The sequence below is a fragment of the Musca autumnalis genome, unplaced genomic scaffold (assembly GCF_047663935.1).
Source record: "Musca autumnalis isolate F117 unplaced genomic scaffold, ASM4766393v1 scaffold_1, whole genome shotgun sequence".
NCBI classification, from domain to species: domain Eukaryota; kingdom Metazoa; phylum Arthropoda; class Insecta; order Diptera; family Muscidae; genus Musca; species Musca autumnalis.
The window spans coordinates 145,444,329-145,464,594 of record NW_027411644.1 but is presented as its reverse complement, the minus strand read 5'-3'; the positions used below and the strand labels follow the sequence as shown (position 1 = coordinate 145,464,594).

Here is a 20,266-nt window from a genome sequence, read left to right as displayed (position 1 = left end):
CCACTGTGCAGTGGCTTTAAGTGGCTTAAATCGCTATATTTGCTAAACTTATAAATTCATCTGTTTGCAAATTATTAATTTGTGAGACAACGGCGGTTGCGTGTCCGATCAAAAGTTGAATGCCACTTTTTAAATTTGTTATATCCCGAAAACTAACGAACGAACTAACGAATTTCTGGGATGTGCATGGTATACGTAGGCATGAAGTTCGGAGGTGACACGGTATAGTCGAAATTCTCTATAACGTAGCATTTGGGGACAGACGAATTACTACGTTATAGGGAAAATTTGTTAGAGAGATTATATTGTGGGAGAATTTCCACTTGTTCCACTTCCAAGTTCGACTGTATTTACAAATTGCCTGATATGGCGAGGTTCAACCGTACAAAAAGCGTGGATCTGTCCATGAGCAATGCAAAACTGAAAACAGATGCGGCTTCAATAAGCGGAAGAAATTGACTTTTCCATTTTTTAACTTTTATAAATAGATCGTGGTATGATAAATATTGATTATCAATACTAAACAGCATCATTAAGCGGAAAAGATTACATATAACATCTATTGATAAATTTAAAATCCCCAATGAACAACTCAATTTGACAATGGGCCCGAAGAAATTTTGTAGAATTGTAATGTATAAAGCCCACACAAAGTTGTTATTTAAAAAACAAAACGACGGGCCAGCAATACGGACCCGGGTTTGCTAGTATCATATACAATTTTATTTCATACCCTTATGTGCACATAAATAATGTGTCTATTATATCTCATGAATGGTTCGTTCTCGGAAAATATTATACACAACCAAACTTGTAGACAATGTTTTCATCTACAAGACTTACCCTAGACGCATCGTTTTCTAGAAAAATTCCGATAAGCTAAAAAACTCTTAAACTGTTACGTTTAACCCCAAATAACTTTTTTCCCACACATGGTATCGATGGGGACTTTTAGGACATTACTTCTAATGGACCTAGCACTCCGCCAAAATTCAGATTTGTGAAAATTTGTACCATTTCAATGTCTATTTCGACTTTATTTTTATTTAATCGGTTAACAAGTGGCTAAATTACATTGGTAAAACAATAAAGTCGGTTTGAAACTATTGGAACACTAGTGTTTATGATTGTCATTAATTAGAATGATTATAATAACAATCATACGTTAAAAAATACAAAAAATGATAAAGCAAGTATCATTCAGCTGCGCTGACGGAAATATACTCTAAGTCTCTGACCAAAAACGAAGGAAACACAATATCGATTTTATCAGGCATGTCACAGAAACGAATTCCGATCGAAAGTGGAATTAATTCCGTATTTAGCTTCTTCAGAAAACGAAAAACGAAGAATTTTTCGGAATGAAACCACTTTTGATTTTGCAAACGGAATTGTATTTTTATTTTTTTTACATTTGCCACTTTAAAAACACTTAGAAATAATAAAAATGTTGTTTTGTTAACAAATTTACATTTAATTTCATATTTATACTAAATAATGAAGTTTTCCGATTTTACAAAATCGATCGGAATCTGAAGAAGCTAAAACAAAAACGATCGAAATGAAATTACGGAATTGAAACCATTCCGATCGGAATCTGTGACATGCCTGTATATCACGAGCTTGTTTCAAAATGCACGAAATCTGTAGGTACCGTAATGTGGGGCTGTACCAAATCATTGACATACATATATCAACAATTTTTAGTAAGCAAACTTCTGATTCATAGAGAACTCGAAATTTTAAATTACGTTAAAATAAGTTTGGTTTTTTGGAGCCTTTTCTCAATAAATTATCTCAGGAAATATGGACTTACTCCGTAAAAATTGTACCAATGTAAAATAGACAGTAAAAACAACATTCTGTAAAAATTTCAAATAGATCCGATACGAGTCCTCAAACTATACTTTTCCCAAATATTGTGTGGGTGGTACCCGAAGACGAGACCGAAATAGCCCATATTCAAACCTGATACATGACTGAATTAAAAATTAAAATTTGGGTCAATAAGGAACTCCCTACGAGAGGAATCTTGCGAATTGGCCATTTTAGTTGGTGCCATTAGGGTTTCTTGGAGCTTTTAGGCCATTATCTAAGAAAGTGTGGGCTTGCCCCAGGAAAAAATTTACCGCTGTAAAGGGGACCGCAAACACAACCTGGTAAAAAAAAAATTCAAAACGATCCGAGAGGAGCTCTTTAGCTTCATTTTGTGTGGGAGATATCCAAAGGAGTGGACCGATATAGTCCATATTCGAACCCGATCGATATTTGAAAAAACAAGTGAGCCAAGGCTATAGTCGGGTCGGGGCCGACTATGTGATACCCTACACCACTACCCCTGTTCATAAGCTTTTGACTAATAAAATTCAAAATATTAAAATTGGGATAGCTTAGCGCCTTTGCTCTGAATGTCTACATTAACACAGGTCAATTTTTTTGAAACGCATTTAAGTGCATCGACAGTACAACACAAATAAAAATGGAAAAGTGAGATGTATGTTAGACCCCCATCAACCCTCAAAATTTCGTGAGGATCCGATCAAAATTTCGTAGTGTGATTGCACAAAAATGGAAAAAGGGATGCATTACCGACTATTGCGATATCTCTGTTGTTTGACCACCTATGACAACCTACTTCACATCGTTGTAAAGGTGATATTTTCTACTTTCCTTGCCAGGTTTTGCTTTCGATATACCTCCTACAGAAGGGAGATATTAACTTTGAAATAAAACGTTGGCCTTTTTGCCAAATATTTTTGTTTGTCACATTCCGACCCCTGAATAATATCCGACCATTATCAAAAATCAAAAGGTTTTTTCCTCTGTGGACCCCCAATAACACCCAAAATTTCGTGACGATCCAATTAAAATTGCGACCTGTAGCGTGATTTCCAAAAAAGTGGAAAAATGGGATGTATTACCGACTATTGCGATATCTCCGTTATTTGGATACCTACGCCAACCTGCTTCACATCATTGCAATGATGGGATTTTTTACTTTCATTGTCAGACTTTGCTTTTGGAAGGTCAGGAACCAAAGCTGTGATATTCGTCATTATTATTAAAATCGCAAAAATGAAAAGTTGTGTTCTATTAGCGGCTTTTGCGATATCTTCGTTGTTTGACCACCTACGAAAACCTACGTAACATCGTTGCAAAGGTGATATTTTCTACTTTCATCAGCAGGTTTTGCTTTTGATATACCCCTTTACAAGCAGAGATATTCGCTTTGGAAAAAAACTTTGTCTTTTTCTCCAAATAAGTTTTTTGCCCATTACGACCCCTAAATATTATCCGACCATCACCAAAATCAATACGCTTCTTCATCTGTATGACACCCATTAACCCTCAAAATTTCGTGACGATCCGATTAAAATTGCGACCTGTAGCGTGATTACAAAAAAATGAAAAAATGGGATGTATTGCCGACTATTGCGATATCTCCGTTATGTGGCCACCTACGCCAACCGACCTTGCATCACTGTAAAGATGAGATTTTCTACTTTCATAGTCAGACTTTGTTTTTGGAAGATCCCCAACCGAAGCTGTGATATTCGTCATTATTATTAAAATCCCAAAAATAAGAAGTTGGGTTCTATTTACGGCTATTGCGATACATTCGTTGTTTGATCACCTGCGAGAACCTACTTTACATCATCAGAAAGGCGATATTTTCTACTTTCATGGCCAGGTTCTGCTTTTGGTATACCCCATTTTGAAGCTGAGATATTCGCTTTGGAAAAAAACTTTGTCTTTTTCTCCAAATAAGTTTTTTGCCCATTACGACCCCTAAATATTATCCGACCATCACCAAAATCAATAGGGTTCTTCATCTGTATGACCCCCATTAACCCTCAAAATTTCGTGACGATCCGATCAAAATTGAGACCTGTAGCGTGATTTCCAAAAAAATGGAAAAATGGGATGTATTACCTACTATTGCGATATCTCCGTTATTTGGTCACCTACGACGACCTAGTTTACATCATTGTAAAGATGGGATCTTCTACTTTCACAGCTAGGCTTTGTTTTTGGAAAGTCCCCAACCAAAGCTGTGATATTCGTCATTATAATTCAAATTGCAAAAATGAAAAGTTGGGTTTTATTTGCGACTATTGTGATATCTTCGTTGTTTGATCACCTACGAGAACCTACTTTACATCATTAGAAAGGCGATATTTTCTACTTTTATTGTCAGGTTTTGCTTTTGGTATACCCCGTATAGAAGCTGAGATATTCGCTTTGGAAAAAAACGTTGTCTTTTTATCTACATAAGTTTTTTGCCCATTCCGACCCCTAAATATTATCCGACCATCACCAAAATCAATAGGCTTCTTCCCCTCCGGGACCCCCATCAACATCCAAAATTTCGTGACGATCCGATCAAAATTGCGACCTGTAGCGTGATTACAAGGTTTAGATGGACAGACGGACTGACGGACGGACTGACGGACGGACACACATAGCCAGATCGACTCAGCTCGTCGAGACATTCATTTTGGTATATATAAGTATGGGTCTACGACCATTATTTCGATGCGTTACAAACTTTTTGGTCAAAACCAACTTATAATACCCTCCCCACATAGTGGTGTAGGGTATAATAATACAATGTTCAAAGTTTGAACCAGACTGATTGCTCCCTTCGAGAGCTATCGTTTACACCATTTATTGGTTTATCTTCGGCAAAATATTACGAAGTGCAAAATTTGGTTCGAATCGGTTGATCCGTTTGAATGCTATCGTGCGCACCAGCCAGAAAGACAGTTGGTCGCACAGGGCTAAATCGACTCCAAAATGTATGAAACTAATTTCGTCAAAACATACTTCGGATCTAAAGCCATTATTTCGATTAAGACACATTTTCGCCGTAAAAATCTATAAAGGCCGCAATTATGGTCCAATCGATGATAAACTTTACCAGTTATTTGCTGTGGCTAAAAAACGAGTGAAGATTTGATCGGATTTTGAAATAACTATATAGGACCCAAAATCGCCCAAATATGCATATTGGATTCGTTTTTAGGTGAACTGGTAAAGTTTTTTTTTTTATAATTGCGGCCTTTTCTTGAAAATGCACCTTTGGTCCCATACTAATTACTATGGGAACAAAGGGGGCTCGGGTGGCATGGATTAACGTTAACCGATAGCCATAAAATTTCATATAAAAGGTTTTTGGATCAAATGGAAAAAAAATGTTGGGGAGTTCCAAAAAATATTTTTTCCTTAATGTACAATTTACATATCGTCACCATAAATGCCAAAAGTCGTAGCTAAAAAAATAATAATTTTACAGGAGAAGACAAAAACGTTAAAAAATGAAAAACTGTTTTATGGAATATTAATCTTATGAGGGCGAGTATTTGAGATATTATCAATCATATACGAATGGGTGTAAGTAATGAAACCAAAGCGCGGAAACGCTTGGTTTGGCAAAAAAAAAACGTTATAAAATGAAAAAGCTGTTTTATGGAATATTAATCTTATGAGGACGAGTATTTGAGATATTATCAATCATATACGAATGGGAGTAAGTAATGAAACCAAAAGCGCGGAAAGGCTTTGTTTAAGGATCCGTCATTACAACAAAATCTGCAATGTTATCCCATTTTCCGAAATGTCTTTTATTGAATAGAATCGTTATTTTTTAACGTAGAAGCTTGAAATTTTGTAAGAACATGTAAATATTTTAGTCTTATGTATTAGATTCATTCACTTTTTTGGAGATACGACTTCGGACATTTATGGTGACAATGTATGTGTTTTTTTGTATTTTTCGACAACTATAATAATGTGTTTGTGTGTCTTCTTTTTTACAGCTATTGTACGCAAGGAGCAATGTCCCGGTACTTTATTTTGCAATCAAACTGTTAATCCAAACGATGTAAATGACAACATGGAGGAGGAAGATGACCATCCTTTTAATGTTTATCTCAACGATACTAATATGATGCTAACCACGGGTATGGATAGTTCGTCAACTTTGTGGTCAACATCTAAAGATCTTAATAAGACATTGTTTACCGGTTATGCAACATATGTGGACTACGGTTGCATCATCTATCTACATGAAGGGCAGGATAAAGAATTCTTAACTAAATTAAAAACTATTATATCCGATATGTACGCAAATTTGCCGGAACCTCCCTCTGACTATACCTATACCCGTGATCAACCCTGCATCGCCAGGTATCACTTGGACTCTAAAATCTATAGGGCAACTATAACAAACGAGAATATCAATAGTAGCGGTGAATTAGAAGTACGTTTTGTTGATTATGGAGATGTTGAGAATGTAGAACCGATTGACATACGACCATATGCTCCATTTCCAAACATGCCTTCGTTGGCGAATAAGTATCAACTAATTGGCATTCAGCAGAATTATGAATGTGGCGATCTTGATCAAATGCATCGTTATATTGTGGGAAAGTTAGTTTCGGTGCGTCTTGCGCCCTCTGAACTATCAATGCCCATTAAGAAATGCAATATGCGTTTAGGTACTGTGGATGTGGCTTCTACATTTATAGAAAAAGGTTGGGCTGCGGCAGAAACCATAGGTCCAGTTGTGAGTTTATTAAATGATGCCATAGACGCCAAGTTGAGCAGAAATCGGAATCCCTTGCCAACCCACGAAACAGGCCCTGATACTTATTACGAGGTGAGTATATATACATATAATATGTTGTTGCATGGTTTTTAACGTTTTCTCTCCGCGATGAATTTTTATTTACCGATATTTTGTTTGATGCCGTGACGAAAGAAGACTTAATAATTTGCTATTTTGTGGTAAAAACGCAATTACCACAAAATAACCTTTTGATTTTTTAGAAAACTGGGAACAAATAAATTTAATGACTGTAAATTTAGAGTTTCGCAGACGTTTCCATGAAAAAGACTTGTATCCCTAATACTTAATTTTCTTGGTAAAGATTTAGCTATGAATGATTTCTTGTTCGTTAGCCAATTTTGTGTTCTTTTCCTTTCGGTAATTTGTTTTTTATTGGGGCCGCTTTATTTATTTGCAAAGTTGAGTCAAGATATTGTTGGACATCACTTTACGTACGTGTTCAGATTAAATTTTTAAGATGCGTTTTGAATGTATTCGGAGAAGACATCGCCCATATCAACATTAGCTTCGTTCCCGTACATTTTAATAGTAAAACTCCTAAAAGAGAGTTTTTTTTTTAAATAGTTCGGGAACGGAAAAATGGAAAATACATCAAAAACTGGAACAAATGACAAAGTCGGCAATCAGACGCCGACAACCATGTAACTATTTTTTACTCGCCCAAATTTGTCGTGTAAAAAGTTTTTAAAGAGAACGCCATTCAGCGCCATTTTTGTTTAAAGAGAAGTGAACATTTTACAACTTTTTTGTGTACGTGAACGCTTTTTCGGGTAAAATATGTAAAAGTGGTAAAGATTGTAAAAACTTTTTAGTTCTGGAACAAAGCTATTATTTGTATACCGAATTTTATTGTCATTAATTTAATTAATAATAATATTAATAAAAAAAATTTTTAATTAATAAAAAAATAATATACATATATACAGCTGCCAAATAAAATAACAGCACCACCTCTCACAACAATATATTTTGCAGGCATTCTTAATTACAAGTGCAAATTTTGTTGACCGTTTTATGCTTATTTATAACTAGACATCGGATTTTAGCATGTTTTTTATTTCTTATCCGATTGGACTCAAATTTTGGATCTAGGCGTTTTGAGGGTCAATTTTTCTATATTTGGGGTCATATCAAAAATATGCAAAAAATATGCAAAATATGCTAAATATGCAAGTGTTTTTTTGACAAAAATCATCAATTAAATTTGGAAAATCATCAAAAAAGCATTCTAAATTAAGTTTTTTGACGTTTAACATAGTTTTTTGCAAATTATTATGTTATTGAGACTCTCCAGATATTCCGCCACAGCAACAAATCTAGACTAACAAGACTTAAATCAGTTTTCACAAGGTGAGAAAATGTCAAATAACACAGCATTCCTATTACAACATAATTTGCTTCCTATACAAATGTAGATAGATAATTAAAAATTTCAAAAACTCAATCAGAAATGTCAAAATCAACATGTCCAAATATGATGATAGTTTCTAATGGGCCAAAATTGTCTAGCAGAAAAACAAAGGAGCTAGGTTTAGTCATCTCTATTTTTGTTTAGATAAAAGCGCAATTTTTTCTAGTTTTTGGAAAAAGGGTTCGTTTTTTAGCGCAAAATGGGAAAAAGTACTAAAGTACCATTTACGATTCCAGGTTCTGGAATGTAACTATAATTAGAAGTATACGTTTTGAATATCCACATATTAGATTTGAATATATTTTATAGTGTTTAGTCCTATATTTGTGGTCAAAAAGCTTCTTTGGAAAAATGCTCTAACTGCCGCTTTAATATTGATGACATGGTTTTAGTTTAATGCACTAAAAATACATAATTTTATATGTATATTGTAAGCATACAACCGCTTAATGCAGAATTGGGAAATGTTCACTCCTCGGCGAAAAGGAATGCATTATTTTTAGATTCACTTTTGGCAGTTTTGTTGAGATGTGTATTATTTTATTGTTGTAAAATAATTTCAGCTTAATCTCGGGTTTTGTTATTTTCAAATTTTTAAAAACAACAAGTTTTATTTAAAGTGGGATGTAGTTAAAATTGATGTGAAGAACACCAAATGATTAGTGCAAAATGACATCACTCAGAAAAACCACACAATAGCGTGGTAGTGGTAAAATAAGTCAAACCCTTGGAATTATCTTTAACATGGCAAAACCACTCACATATTTCTACTAGAAAAGCATTTGGAATGCTAAAAAATATAGTTCTTTCATTCCTGCTACAGGAAAACAATTTTGATAACACAGTCGAAAAGAAATTATACAATTAATGAACTTCTACCTGACCGTGTACTCGATAATTTGAACTAATTATTACAAATGTTTCGAATTTGGACAGTTGTTTAATGGAGGAGTTGCTGTAAAAATTATTTCAGCAACATTTAGAAAAAATTATCGAGTACAAAGATATAACACCTTTTATAACACATTAGTCTTGTTGTCTAGGATAAAAATAAATATATTAAGAAAAATATTCGCCGTAATATTGTCATTAAAGTTGCCAAAGGCACTATACAGCTAAAAGGCAAAGATTTTAAGGAATCTTAATTTTCAAAAAATGAAATTTCACACCTGTCCCGTGTTTAAAAACGTCATATTTCTAGCTCAACTTTCACAATCTGATTAGCGTTTTCTGTAATTTGGGAAAATTGAGTCTTGTTGCATGGTAAATTGGTAAAAAGTAAGGAAAGGAACAAATACGGGCAATGCCAATAAAAATGTCCGGATTGTCGTATAGAAAAATCTCACTATTTTTAACACTTAGAACACGTAGAGTATTATATAACTACCACGAGTTATTTCATCATAGGAAATAATTTATTTTTTTTTACTATTCGTTAATCCAGACAATTTGATAATTCGGACACCGCCGAAACCTGTGGTGTAGGAATTGTCGAGATTATACTGTATATATGGGTGCAATATCCAAATCTGCATCGATTCTTACCAAAATAAACAGGGATCGCCCTAGGGCCAAAAAATCTCCAATTTTTATGCGAATTGGTCTATAAATGTGACCTGTACTTTGTTTTCAAAAAGACCTGGCCAGATGGATAAGTGCGAATCTATGCAGATAATCAAAAGGAACTGTGGGTCTATTTCGTTTCCTTTTGTATGTTGCAAACTCATTCACTAAGACCCTTAGGGTATTAAAATATAGTTATCAGTGCAATCATGAATAAAAATTCCGTGCATAATTTGTTTCCTTTCCCAAATTTCACGATTTTTTTCCATATTTATGCCCAAAAAGGGAATATTTTTGTCGATTCGACTAGAATATGCCATAATGAAGCGAATCTAGTAGGTTTCATCTTTTAAAAAATATTGATTTTAAAAGAATTTCACTTTTTAAAATTATTTTCCGTGCGGAAAATTCAGAGGGAAATATTCATGATATTTAGTAAAATATGAAAGATTTTATGTAAAATTCAATATTGTCTTAGTCTTAATTTCTAGCTCATTTGTTATTCTGTCAGACAATTTGGCCGAGCAGAAACTATCAACATATTTGGATACGTTCATTTTGACATTTCTGATTGAGTTTTTGAACAAATTTGTATTAAAAAGCAACTTATGTTGTAATAAGAAGGCTGGGTTATAGGAAATTTTCTAAGGCTTTTAGTCCAGATTTATTGCTGTGGCGGAATAATAATTAATAACATAATAATCTGCTAAGAAATCGACGTTTAACGACAATAAACTTAATTTAGAACACTTTTTGATGACTTTTCAAATTTAATTTGACGATTTTCGTCCAAAAAATTAGTTGCATATTTTGCATATTGTTTGCATATTTTGTGCATATGCAAAATATGCAAATATGCAAAAAAATAAAAAATATGAGCCTGTCATTGCATTTAGTTTTTTTCAAAACGAATTTTGGTCCAATCAGAATTTTCGTATCTTTATTAATAAAAAAATATGCAAATAGCAAAATCCGATATTTTCCTCCAAACATAAATATTTAGCCCCACATGTTCATGGTGGTGTTATTATTATTTTCGCAACTATATATATATATATATATATATATATATATACAGTGTTGGTCACAGAATTAGCACACCCCTTGGGGCAAAATGATTTCAGTCAGCTAAGAGTTTTGATAGGGCAAATTGAAATATTTTCGTAAACAAAATCCTTTCCTATAATGTATTTAACAGATTTAATGATATAAGTGAATAGTATTATCAGTGGTTTTTTGAAAATAAAAGTTTTGTGAAGACGCCCAAATTATCAAGGGGACATATAATTAGCACACCCTATGATTTTTTAATTTAATTCAATTAATATACAAAAATTAATTTATATTGAAGTTAATTCATATTCAAAATGCATTGAAAAAATAATTTATCACACCGGAATCTCAAAATATATCCCAATAGCGGACCATTTTTCGTAATGTACACCTAAACTTCAGAAAGTCGCAAAAACTTTAAAAACAAATGTATAATTGGATCTGAAATTATTGGAATTGTTAACCGATTACTGAAATTTAAATATACAGGTATGTGATGGAAAACGATTCGACTCGTTTTGACATAAATCGAAATCGTTTTTCTCTAATTTTGGTGAATATTTTAATGAAATTTAAGATGGATTTTAAAAATATCATTCAAATAAGTGGCTTTGGCGAAGCAAAACAATAAATATCATCAACGGCATTCCAATTATATACCATTCCGACTCTGCAAATCGATTCGATTCGGTTTTCATCACATACCTGATAAAGTGCAAAAACTTTTCAAAAAGTGTTTAAGGTAGATGATACATTCAAGAAAATGTTCGATTTGGAAGAGGTTTATAGAATGAAGATCAATAAAATGCACCCTTATGTAAAGAAGGATCAACTTATAACACCATTTGTTATTCAAAATTACAAGTCTGAATAACACCAAAGACCTATCACTACAAAACTGTCAACAAAGCGCTAGGTGAACACGTAGCACATGAGTATGTTTAAAGGTATAACCCCTTTCTAACAATAAAGGATTTTGAGGTTTGCTGAAATTGGTCAGAATCCATGAAAGTAGGCAGTATATGCCTACTAAATGTTTTCTGGATTATTGATTTTAAATTGAATCGTTTTAAGCTCCGGGAAACATATTATCTTGCGGTCTCACTAGACTATCTCCAATTTGCCTTATGTTTACAAAATTATTGAAATTTGCGTAGGTCCCATAGAGATGAACATAGGTTTATCGTGGCATACATCACGACATATCGGTAAAATTCAGTCCAGATGGATAAGTGTTTATATAATCAATAGCTCAAACCATCATATTACAGTTTCTTAATGAAAATTTTTGTGTCAAACGGATTTTACAGATGCACACTACTGTTGGGTACATCCCACTATTCGCAAATTTACAGAGATGAACAAGAATATGATGTTTTATTTGATGTTTCTATGAACTACTTGCCTCATTAAAATCGTTTACATGTGCAAAAATCGATAAAAACACTAAACAACTGAAATTTCCATCAGTCCTTGGGACCCAAGGTGTACCTCATACCCTTCTGACACTGAAATTTCGGAGACTGGTGGAGAGTATAAATAGCAGACTGGAACTTATTCCCAAACGAAAAGGATTTAAAACTGAAAATGGACGAACATATTGAAACTATTCACAATATTAGTGATTCTTTTAAGGTGTGCTAATTACGTGTCCAGTGAATTTAGGACATTTTTTACATTTTTGGGGGTTAGTCAAATTGACAGTTATGTTTCAGTTTCTGTATTGCGTTGTATTCTTTAAACATACTACTGAGAATATATTAGTACAAATACTATATTCCATACAACTACCTTTGAAGGTCTTTTTAGGCAAAATAAATGTTGGTAGTGGGGTGTGCTAATTGTGTGACCAACACTGTATATATATATATATATATATTGTAAAAATTGTAACGGATCCAAAAAGTTGAATTAATGCGTAATACTTGATTTGTTATATATATATATATATATATATATATATATATATATATATATATATATATATATATATATATATTACGCATTAATTCAACTTTTTGGATCCGTTACAATTTTTTGAAATGTAATATTTTGTGTCCAGTTGTTCTTTGTTATGTACAGAGAGCTTTCAACAAGTTTTTCTGTACTTTGTAGTGGGATGGGATAACAACAACAACAGTATAGACTGATCCTTGAGAATGGTGAGTGCAAAACAAAAGCAACAACGGAATATTAATAAAAATTGTAGTCTTGAGGCCATCGGAACATTGTGGCTAAAAACGTTGGGGAAACTTTAAAAAATGCGAAAACCTTTTTAGATCGATCACACGACATGATCTTAGTAACCTCATGTTTAAAAACACAAAAAAATATTTTTGGGGGCCAAGGATAACGAAAATCTGGGTATACAGTGGTGTGAAAAATAATAAGGACAGCGACATTCACAACTTTTGGTCGCTCCTAAAATGTGTAAAATGGAAGAATTTGCGATGGAAATTTGTTTTTAAAAATTTACATGGATTGCAATAAGAAATCCCGTTACGATTTTGGTTTCTTTCTGTTTAGTTTTTATACAAAACAAATATAATTCGTAAAAACCTTGATTTCTTCTGTGAAAAATAATAAGGACAGTTTTTCGTTTTAGTAAAAATAAATTGATATTATTTTTTGTGATTCTTTCCTGTGAGTAGAAGTTTAAAATTAATTATTTTCTATTCATTAAATGTTAAATCTGTCGGTATTTTTTAGTTTTTCTTTGCAAATATGGGTAAAAATACGCACTGTTATCACGCTACTCGAGAAATCATTAAATGTTTACGTAAAGAAGGACATTCATACAGAAAAATTACTGAAAAAGCTTAGAATCTTTAAAAACAATGGTGGAGGATGCAGCTAAGTGAACTTCAAAGATAAAAGTCGTAGCAGAAATCCAAAAATTGCACCTGTAATAATAAATAAATAAAAAAACTACTTAAATATTAATTTTTACGCATCAACAACTCCTAAAACCCTCTGTGGTGGCCACATTAGAGCTCACAGTGTCAGAAAAGGATCATTTTAATCGAAAAACTATACACTTCCCGCGTAGTGTTGTAGGGTATAAAAATATTCAGCAAATAATACAGTTTGCTAGAAATCACATCGCTTGGCCTAAGAAAAATTGCGTACCATTCTTTGGTCTTATGAAACCAAATATATTTTTTTGTTCCGATAGAGGAGTTTATCAGGGTTGAAGACCTAAAAAGCAATAATATAACCCAAAATATACTCTAAAGGCGCCTAAATATCGCAGAATGGTGTGGGGCCCATTTTCTTACTATGCTGTGGGGTCTCTATACAATATTCAAAGTGTTTTTGAAATCACCAGATTACATTGAAATTTTGAAAAATATAATTCTTCCGTATGCTAAAGGGGGTGTGCCTCTCAAATGAGTCTTCAGCAAGGTTAATGACCCAAAAATGACGGCAAAATAAAAAAAGGTGTTCCAGGATAATAAAGTAAAGTTGTTAGATGTCCTATACAATCCCTTGATTTGAACCCGATTGAAAAATGTTGTGGAATGAAGTTAAAAAATCAAGCAGGGGAAAGTGTCCATCAAATTATGGCGACCTTTGGCAACTTATACAGGTTGCGTAGGACGGGATACCAGTAGAGAAGTGCCAAAATTTGGTCGACTCGATGCCCAGAGGATGCGCTTCCGTTTTAGAAAACAAAGGATCGTCTACAAAGTATTAATGACACTGAAACCCTTTATCTACCATTATTTAGTAAAAACCTGCATTAATTTCTTTCAAGTTTGGTCCTTATTAAAATATGTCATGAAGTGTCCTTATTATTTTTCACACACCAAACTACGACAATTCGCATAAAATATAAAATATAAATAAAATATGGTTACAAGCTATCAAAATATTTTTATAATACTTTTCTTGACATTTTAAGAAAACAATAAATTTTATAAACTAATGTAACTTTCACTTTTTTAGTCAGTTTTCAATATAATCTTGGTTATGGATTGAAGTGTCCTTATTATTTTTCACACCACTGTATCTCGAAAACAAGAGCTGATAGACAAAAACTGCTGAAAATAGCTGATTTGAAAATAGCTCGATAATTTGAGTTAGAAACATAAAACACGGACGAAACAAAAATCCTATTGACAAGTGTAATGTTTACTACAATAATAGCGGTATTCACTAATGGTGGTAGATTTATATCTCATGTATATGTACTAGGGTTTTTTACAACGAAGCGTGGACTTAGTTTTTGTGAATTTTGTATACAAATCCAAACATCTTAACATCATCGTCAGTCTATCTTTTAGTTTCAGTTTTATTACACTTTTTTCATAAAAACTTGTTTTTTCTAGGCCTCCATTCTTTTATTCTTTAGATTTTTCCCATTTTTTCTACCACGAAACAAAACTACGACATAAAATAAAACTCACAGCAAAGTGGCGCCAAAACAATCAGCTGTTCTACACCCTTGTAAAAGTTCAGTGCATTGTTTAAAATACTTTTAGGTCGAGTAAATTAACAACCCTGTGGTAAATTAAAATTTCATGTATTTTGTTGTTGTAGTATTGTAAACAGTTTTAGATCTACAATATTAACAATATGCACAAGATCTACAATGCCACTTTACCACCATGAGTAATACCGCTAATGATTTAGATATGTCATAAAAAAATATAGGTAAATGTTCCCCCTAGCACATCCTACTCAAGACGTCTCTCAGATATATGCTATTTAACAACACTGTGCAACATTTTAAGGAAATCTTGTGCAAACATTTTGAACTGACTTTTTTGTTTTTGAAAGTACAGGCCCAAAGGACAAAACCCCTAGTTGGGTTTTATTGTGCCATATACATGGTTAAATATTGACTTTTTAAAGGAATTCAAAAATTTGTGGATAAGGAAAAGAATAAAATATTTGGAGAAATAATGAACTCGAAAAACTACATTTATTACCTGATATTTATATTTATAACACCCTCCGACAGCCAAAATTACGCATGAACCGGACTATATACATCCTTGAAGATGTAGTTTGGTGGATTTTATTTGTTCAAAATTAGTTATTTAAGAGCTACAACTTTGCCTCCGAGAGCAAATTAAAATTCTTAGCGGTTTAGAAAATATGAGCCTGGCAAAATGATCCCTTTTGACAACAAGTCCTCAAACCGCGAAAATGGAAATGATGGGGTAAAACGCCGGGACACATGTCTTCTTATTTTTGGTCTTCTGTCATGCTGCGATGTCAGAATATGGTTTGTTCGTAATTTTTCTTCTTTGAAAAGGCAGTATCATGGGGGCGCCCACTGAGTTTTTTCATTTGCTTCTCTCTCACTTACAGTGTACGTGAACAAAAACAAACGATATACATCATATGGTTGTTGTTTTCTTCAACCATACATACACACATACTAAATCGTTGATGGCAATACCTTGGGCAGTACCTGATATATAATAAAATATTTTCTTTTCTTTGAAGAATTCTATGTAAACATTTCGCATCTGTTCAACAAAAGGGTAGTAACTCAATATTTTGAAATTTTCACTTTTCAGCAAAAAACGATATACAATAACCAACTCCACCTACTGTAAAAATCTCCCATTCTTTTATCAACTCTTTCATCAAAAAATACCATTAAGTCACTCTTCATGTCTTCAGAGTAACTTCTATGTATCAATGGTAACTTATTATTATCTTGACTCACTTATAATTAGACAAGGAAATATACTGTTGCTAGATTGGTATCAAAAACCAAATGCGTCGGGAAGAAATATAAACTTTAATTCAAAACACCCACGACGCATAAAAATAAATACTGCTACAAATTTCATACGCAGAGTACTCAATATAAGTGATAGCAAATTCCACGCGAGTAATGAAATCAAAATAAGGAAGATTCTGGCTATGAATGACTTCCCAAAAAAGACTATCAATGCATTAATAAAGCAGGCTAAAACCAATAAAATTTGTCACACAAAACCAAAATCATAGAAGATTTACAAGAGAGCAACGTATGTGCCAGGTTTCTCTGAACGTTTCTCAAATTCAAATCTATACAGCAGAGAAAAATACCAAATTGCATTGAAAAGCAACAATACCAACAACAACTTTTTCAGCCGCACAAAGGCGAAAATTCCAAACGAAGAAAAATCGAACGTCGTTTACAAGATCAAATGTAATGGCGATATTTCTAATACATGCGAAAATGTTTACGTCGGGACAACCAAAACAAAATTAAAAACAAGGTTAAGTGGGCATAAATCTGACCAAAGAATAAAGAGCAAACCTATAGAACAAAAAACTGCACTAGCAGCACACTGTGCAGTAACAGGACACACACCTGACTTAAATGATGTACAAATACTGTCACAAGAAAATAACTACAGACGGCGATGTATGTTGGAAATGCTCCGCATCATTAATGTACCATCAAAATATCGCATTAATTACAAGACAGATACTGAGAATTGTGCTCAAATCTACCGAAGCACTATTGAGAAACACAGAAATTCTTCAGTTGGAAAATACCTTAGAACATGAGTGGAAGTAGAATTTTCGCCAATTTATTAACGTAAAACAACAAAATGTAATTATTGCTAAATTTATATTTTTGTTATTTAAAATTTTTTATGTAACAATATGTTATTGTTTTTTCTATTTAAAGTCAAAAACCCTGATGATGATCGTCGAGGACGATCGAAATATCGGTAAAATAAAGTGATACATTAAAACCAACTACAAATTGTTGTTTTTATGTTTTGCATGACCTCAAGCCAAACCAAAACTCCAAGAATAATAAGTCCAAAGGTCAACTATAATAATACAACATAAATTTTTACTACTTTTACACGTTTTTTACCACAAAGCGTTGCCGTACACCAAAATGTAGTAAAATGTTCAGTTCTCTTTAAACAAAAATGGCGTTGAAAGGCGCTCTCTTTAAAAACTTTTTAATCGACAAATTTGAGCGTGTAAAAAATAGTAACATGGTTGCCGACTTCTAATTGGCAGGTATGCCGACTTTGACATTTGTTCCAGTTTTATTTTACGTTTTTTTCCATCTTTTCCGTTTCTGTACATTTTGAATAAAGTTGTATTTTTCACAGTTCTCTCTTTTACTACTTTTACCGTTAAAAAAGTACGGGAACACACATTTTATAAATATGTCAATAATGTGGTGAAATCCCAAATACGAGAATAAACTGCAAGTGTGAACAGTGTTTGAAATGCGTGTTGTAAAAGATAGGTTGTAAAAGATACGATTCACTTTTGCTGGCATCCTTGCCGGGCTTCCGTACTGGGACCACCCTGCCCATTTTCCAGACTTCGGGAACAATGAGGGTGGATAGCGACAAGTGGAGAACTTTAGTGAGATACTCCACTCCCGGCTCATCCAGCTGCTTCAGCATTACCATGGAGATTCCATCAGGGCCCAACGCTTTGGATGATTTAGCGTTCCTGATGGCATTGGCAACATCATGCATTGCAAACTGTGGTGGTTCCTCCTCTGATGCGACGTAATACTTTTCTCTTCGCCCTGTCACTCTCGGGGTGCTCGGCAAACTGCCAATTGAAATAACTTGTGCACCTCTTCGGGTCAGTCAACGTAACCTCGCCAAACGTGACTGAGGTCCTATCTTCCAGGGTTCAAGAGTGGCTTAACCGTTGCCCACAATTCACCTATACCGGCTCCAATGTTGCAACTCTTTAGATGATTTAAACAATTGTTCTGCATATGCTCGCCGACTAGCCTGTTAACTTCCAGTGTCAGCTCCCTGACTCTGGGGTCATTGGGGTTGGTTCGGCGAAGCTCATCACGCTCATTTGCTAATCCCGTCGCATCTGCTGAGAAGTTTGGTCTTACTTCGGGTATTCGACCAGCAGGGATATGGCGAGCGGCTGCAGCAGTGATGATGTCTCGGAACCAGAAGGATTGGGCAGTTCTCTGAAGCGGTGATTGGTGAACTCTCTGAAACCCGTCCAATCAGCTTTCTTATGATTGAAGAATGTGCGGCGTTCAGAGGTAATGAAATCGGGTGGTCTGCTAATGGAGACAATTATGGGAAAATGGTCTGATCCAAGGGAAATGACGGGTTGCCAGGTAAAGTCATTTGTCAGACCAGCTGACACGATGGTTATGTCTGGCGAGCTGTTACACTCTCCTCTAATTCTGGTAGGGGCGTCCTCATTGACCGTGCAAAACGTAGTGCTATCCATCTGCTCAGCCAGGGCTGTACCTCTCTGGTCGTTTCCGAGGGCCGAACGCCACATCTCATGATGCGCATTAAAGTCCCTCAGGACCAGACGATTATGACCTTCCAAAAGCGGGCTAATGTTAGGCACGTAATCTGAGATACAGCTATTTCTCGGCGGGATGTATACGTTCAGCAACTCTATCTCGGCAGTTCCACACCTGACTGCTACCCCCATACATTCCATGTACGGGTCATTAGAGACAGGCTCAAGCGAGATAGGTCTGTATTGGACAGACTGGTGCAATAGGAAAGCTAATCCCCCACCTCCACTTCTGGTGCGATCTTTCCTTAGCACATTGTAACCATCACAATGTTGTAAGCTACAGTTGTTGTTGAGCTTGGTTTCTTGCACCGCAGCGACCTTGATGTTCTTCCGACTCATGAAATCTACTATTTCCTCGATCTTACCTCGGAGTCCATTGCAATTAAATTGCAAAAAGGATGCATTCTCTGGGATTGGGACAACAACGGCTGGCGTTAAAGGCTGCGTGTGCGGTTGTTGTCGAGGGGACTGCGGGGGAGTTTCGTAGTCAGACGACGAGGGAGTTTCGTAATCCGGCGACGACTCACTGGGGACTGTGTTCACGCAGCATGCAGCAACATATTCCCTGTCGTAGTCCCTCACGTAACCCCTATAGGGCGCGTCCCCAGGTGGCGGATAGGGGAATGCTTCCCAGATATGGGTGGTAGGACGGAAATCAAATACGTCCCGCGGACCAACAGGTAGCTGCGTCTGTCTTAAAGTAAGCGGTAGCAAACAGCGTCTGTACTCCAGTGGAGCGGCTGAATACGTAGAAGGAAAACAGTTAACCCTTCAGAAGGCAACGGGAAACCACTGAAGTATCTCTCACTCGAAAACCATACAATCATGAGTGATGAAACAAATACACGGCTCTTACTCTCCGGCAATACAAGGGTGCTAAGAATCCCCGGAGGTAAAAAACAACATTTAAACATTGCAACATGGAATATAAGGAGTCTCTATGAAGCAGGAAAACCAGTGTTCGGAAACAAACAGTACCTTATCATAAGGTACCGTACATGTACACAAACACTAAAAAAAATTATAAAGTTTATGCACACGAACACAAACATTAAAAATCCATTTTAGTGTTTATGTAAGTGTACCCAACGAGATTCGAAAAGTTCGTCAAACACACATGTTTGGTACGCAACCTCCATCGTAATGTAACAACCACGTACCCAACCGAAAAGGTTGCGTACATTAGCGCGTACATTAAAAAACCACGTAGAGTACATCATAATGTACCTTTAGAAAGAAAGTGTTGCTAGGGTACACTTACATTTATTTGGTTAATAAGGTATTAAAAATATTAAGTTTAATTTTTGTGGAATATATACAAATGAAATACA

At 34.6% G+C, this 20,266-nt stretch overlaps 1 protein-coding gene across 2 annotated transcripts in view; it reads left to right on the top strand.

Annotated features, from left to right (window-relative positions):
- qin (tudor domain-containing protein qin) overlaps positions 1-20,266 on the top strand; it is a 462,035-nt gene that overhangs the window by 426,404 nt on the left and 15,365 nt on the right. For both annotated transcript variants that reach the window (XM_073957242.1, XM_073957253.1), the window contains one exon: positions 5,820-6,661. In XM_073957242.1, coding sequence (XP_073813343.1) covers positions 5,820-6,661 — 842 coding nt within the window. The remainder of the gene's footprint in view (positions 1-5,819; positions 6,662-20,266) is intronic.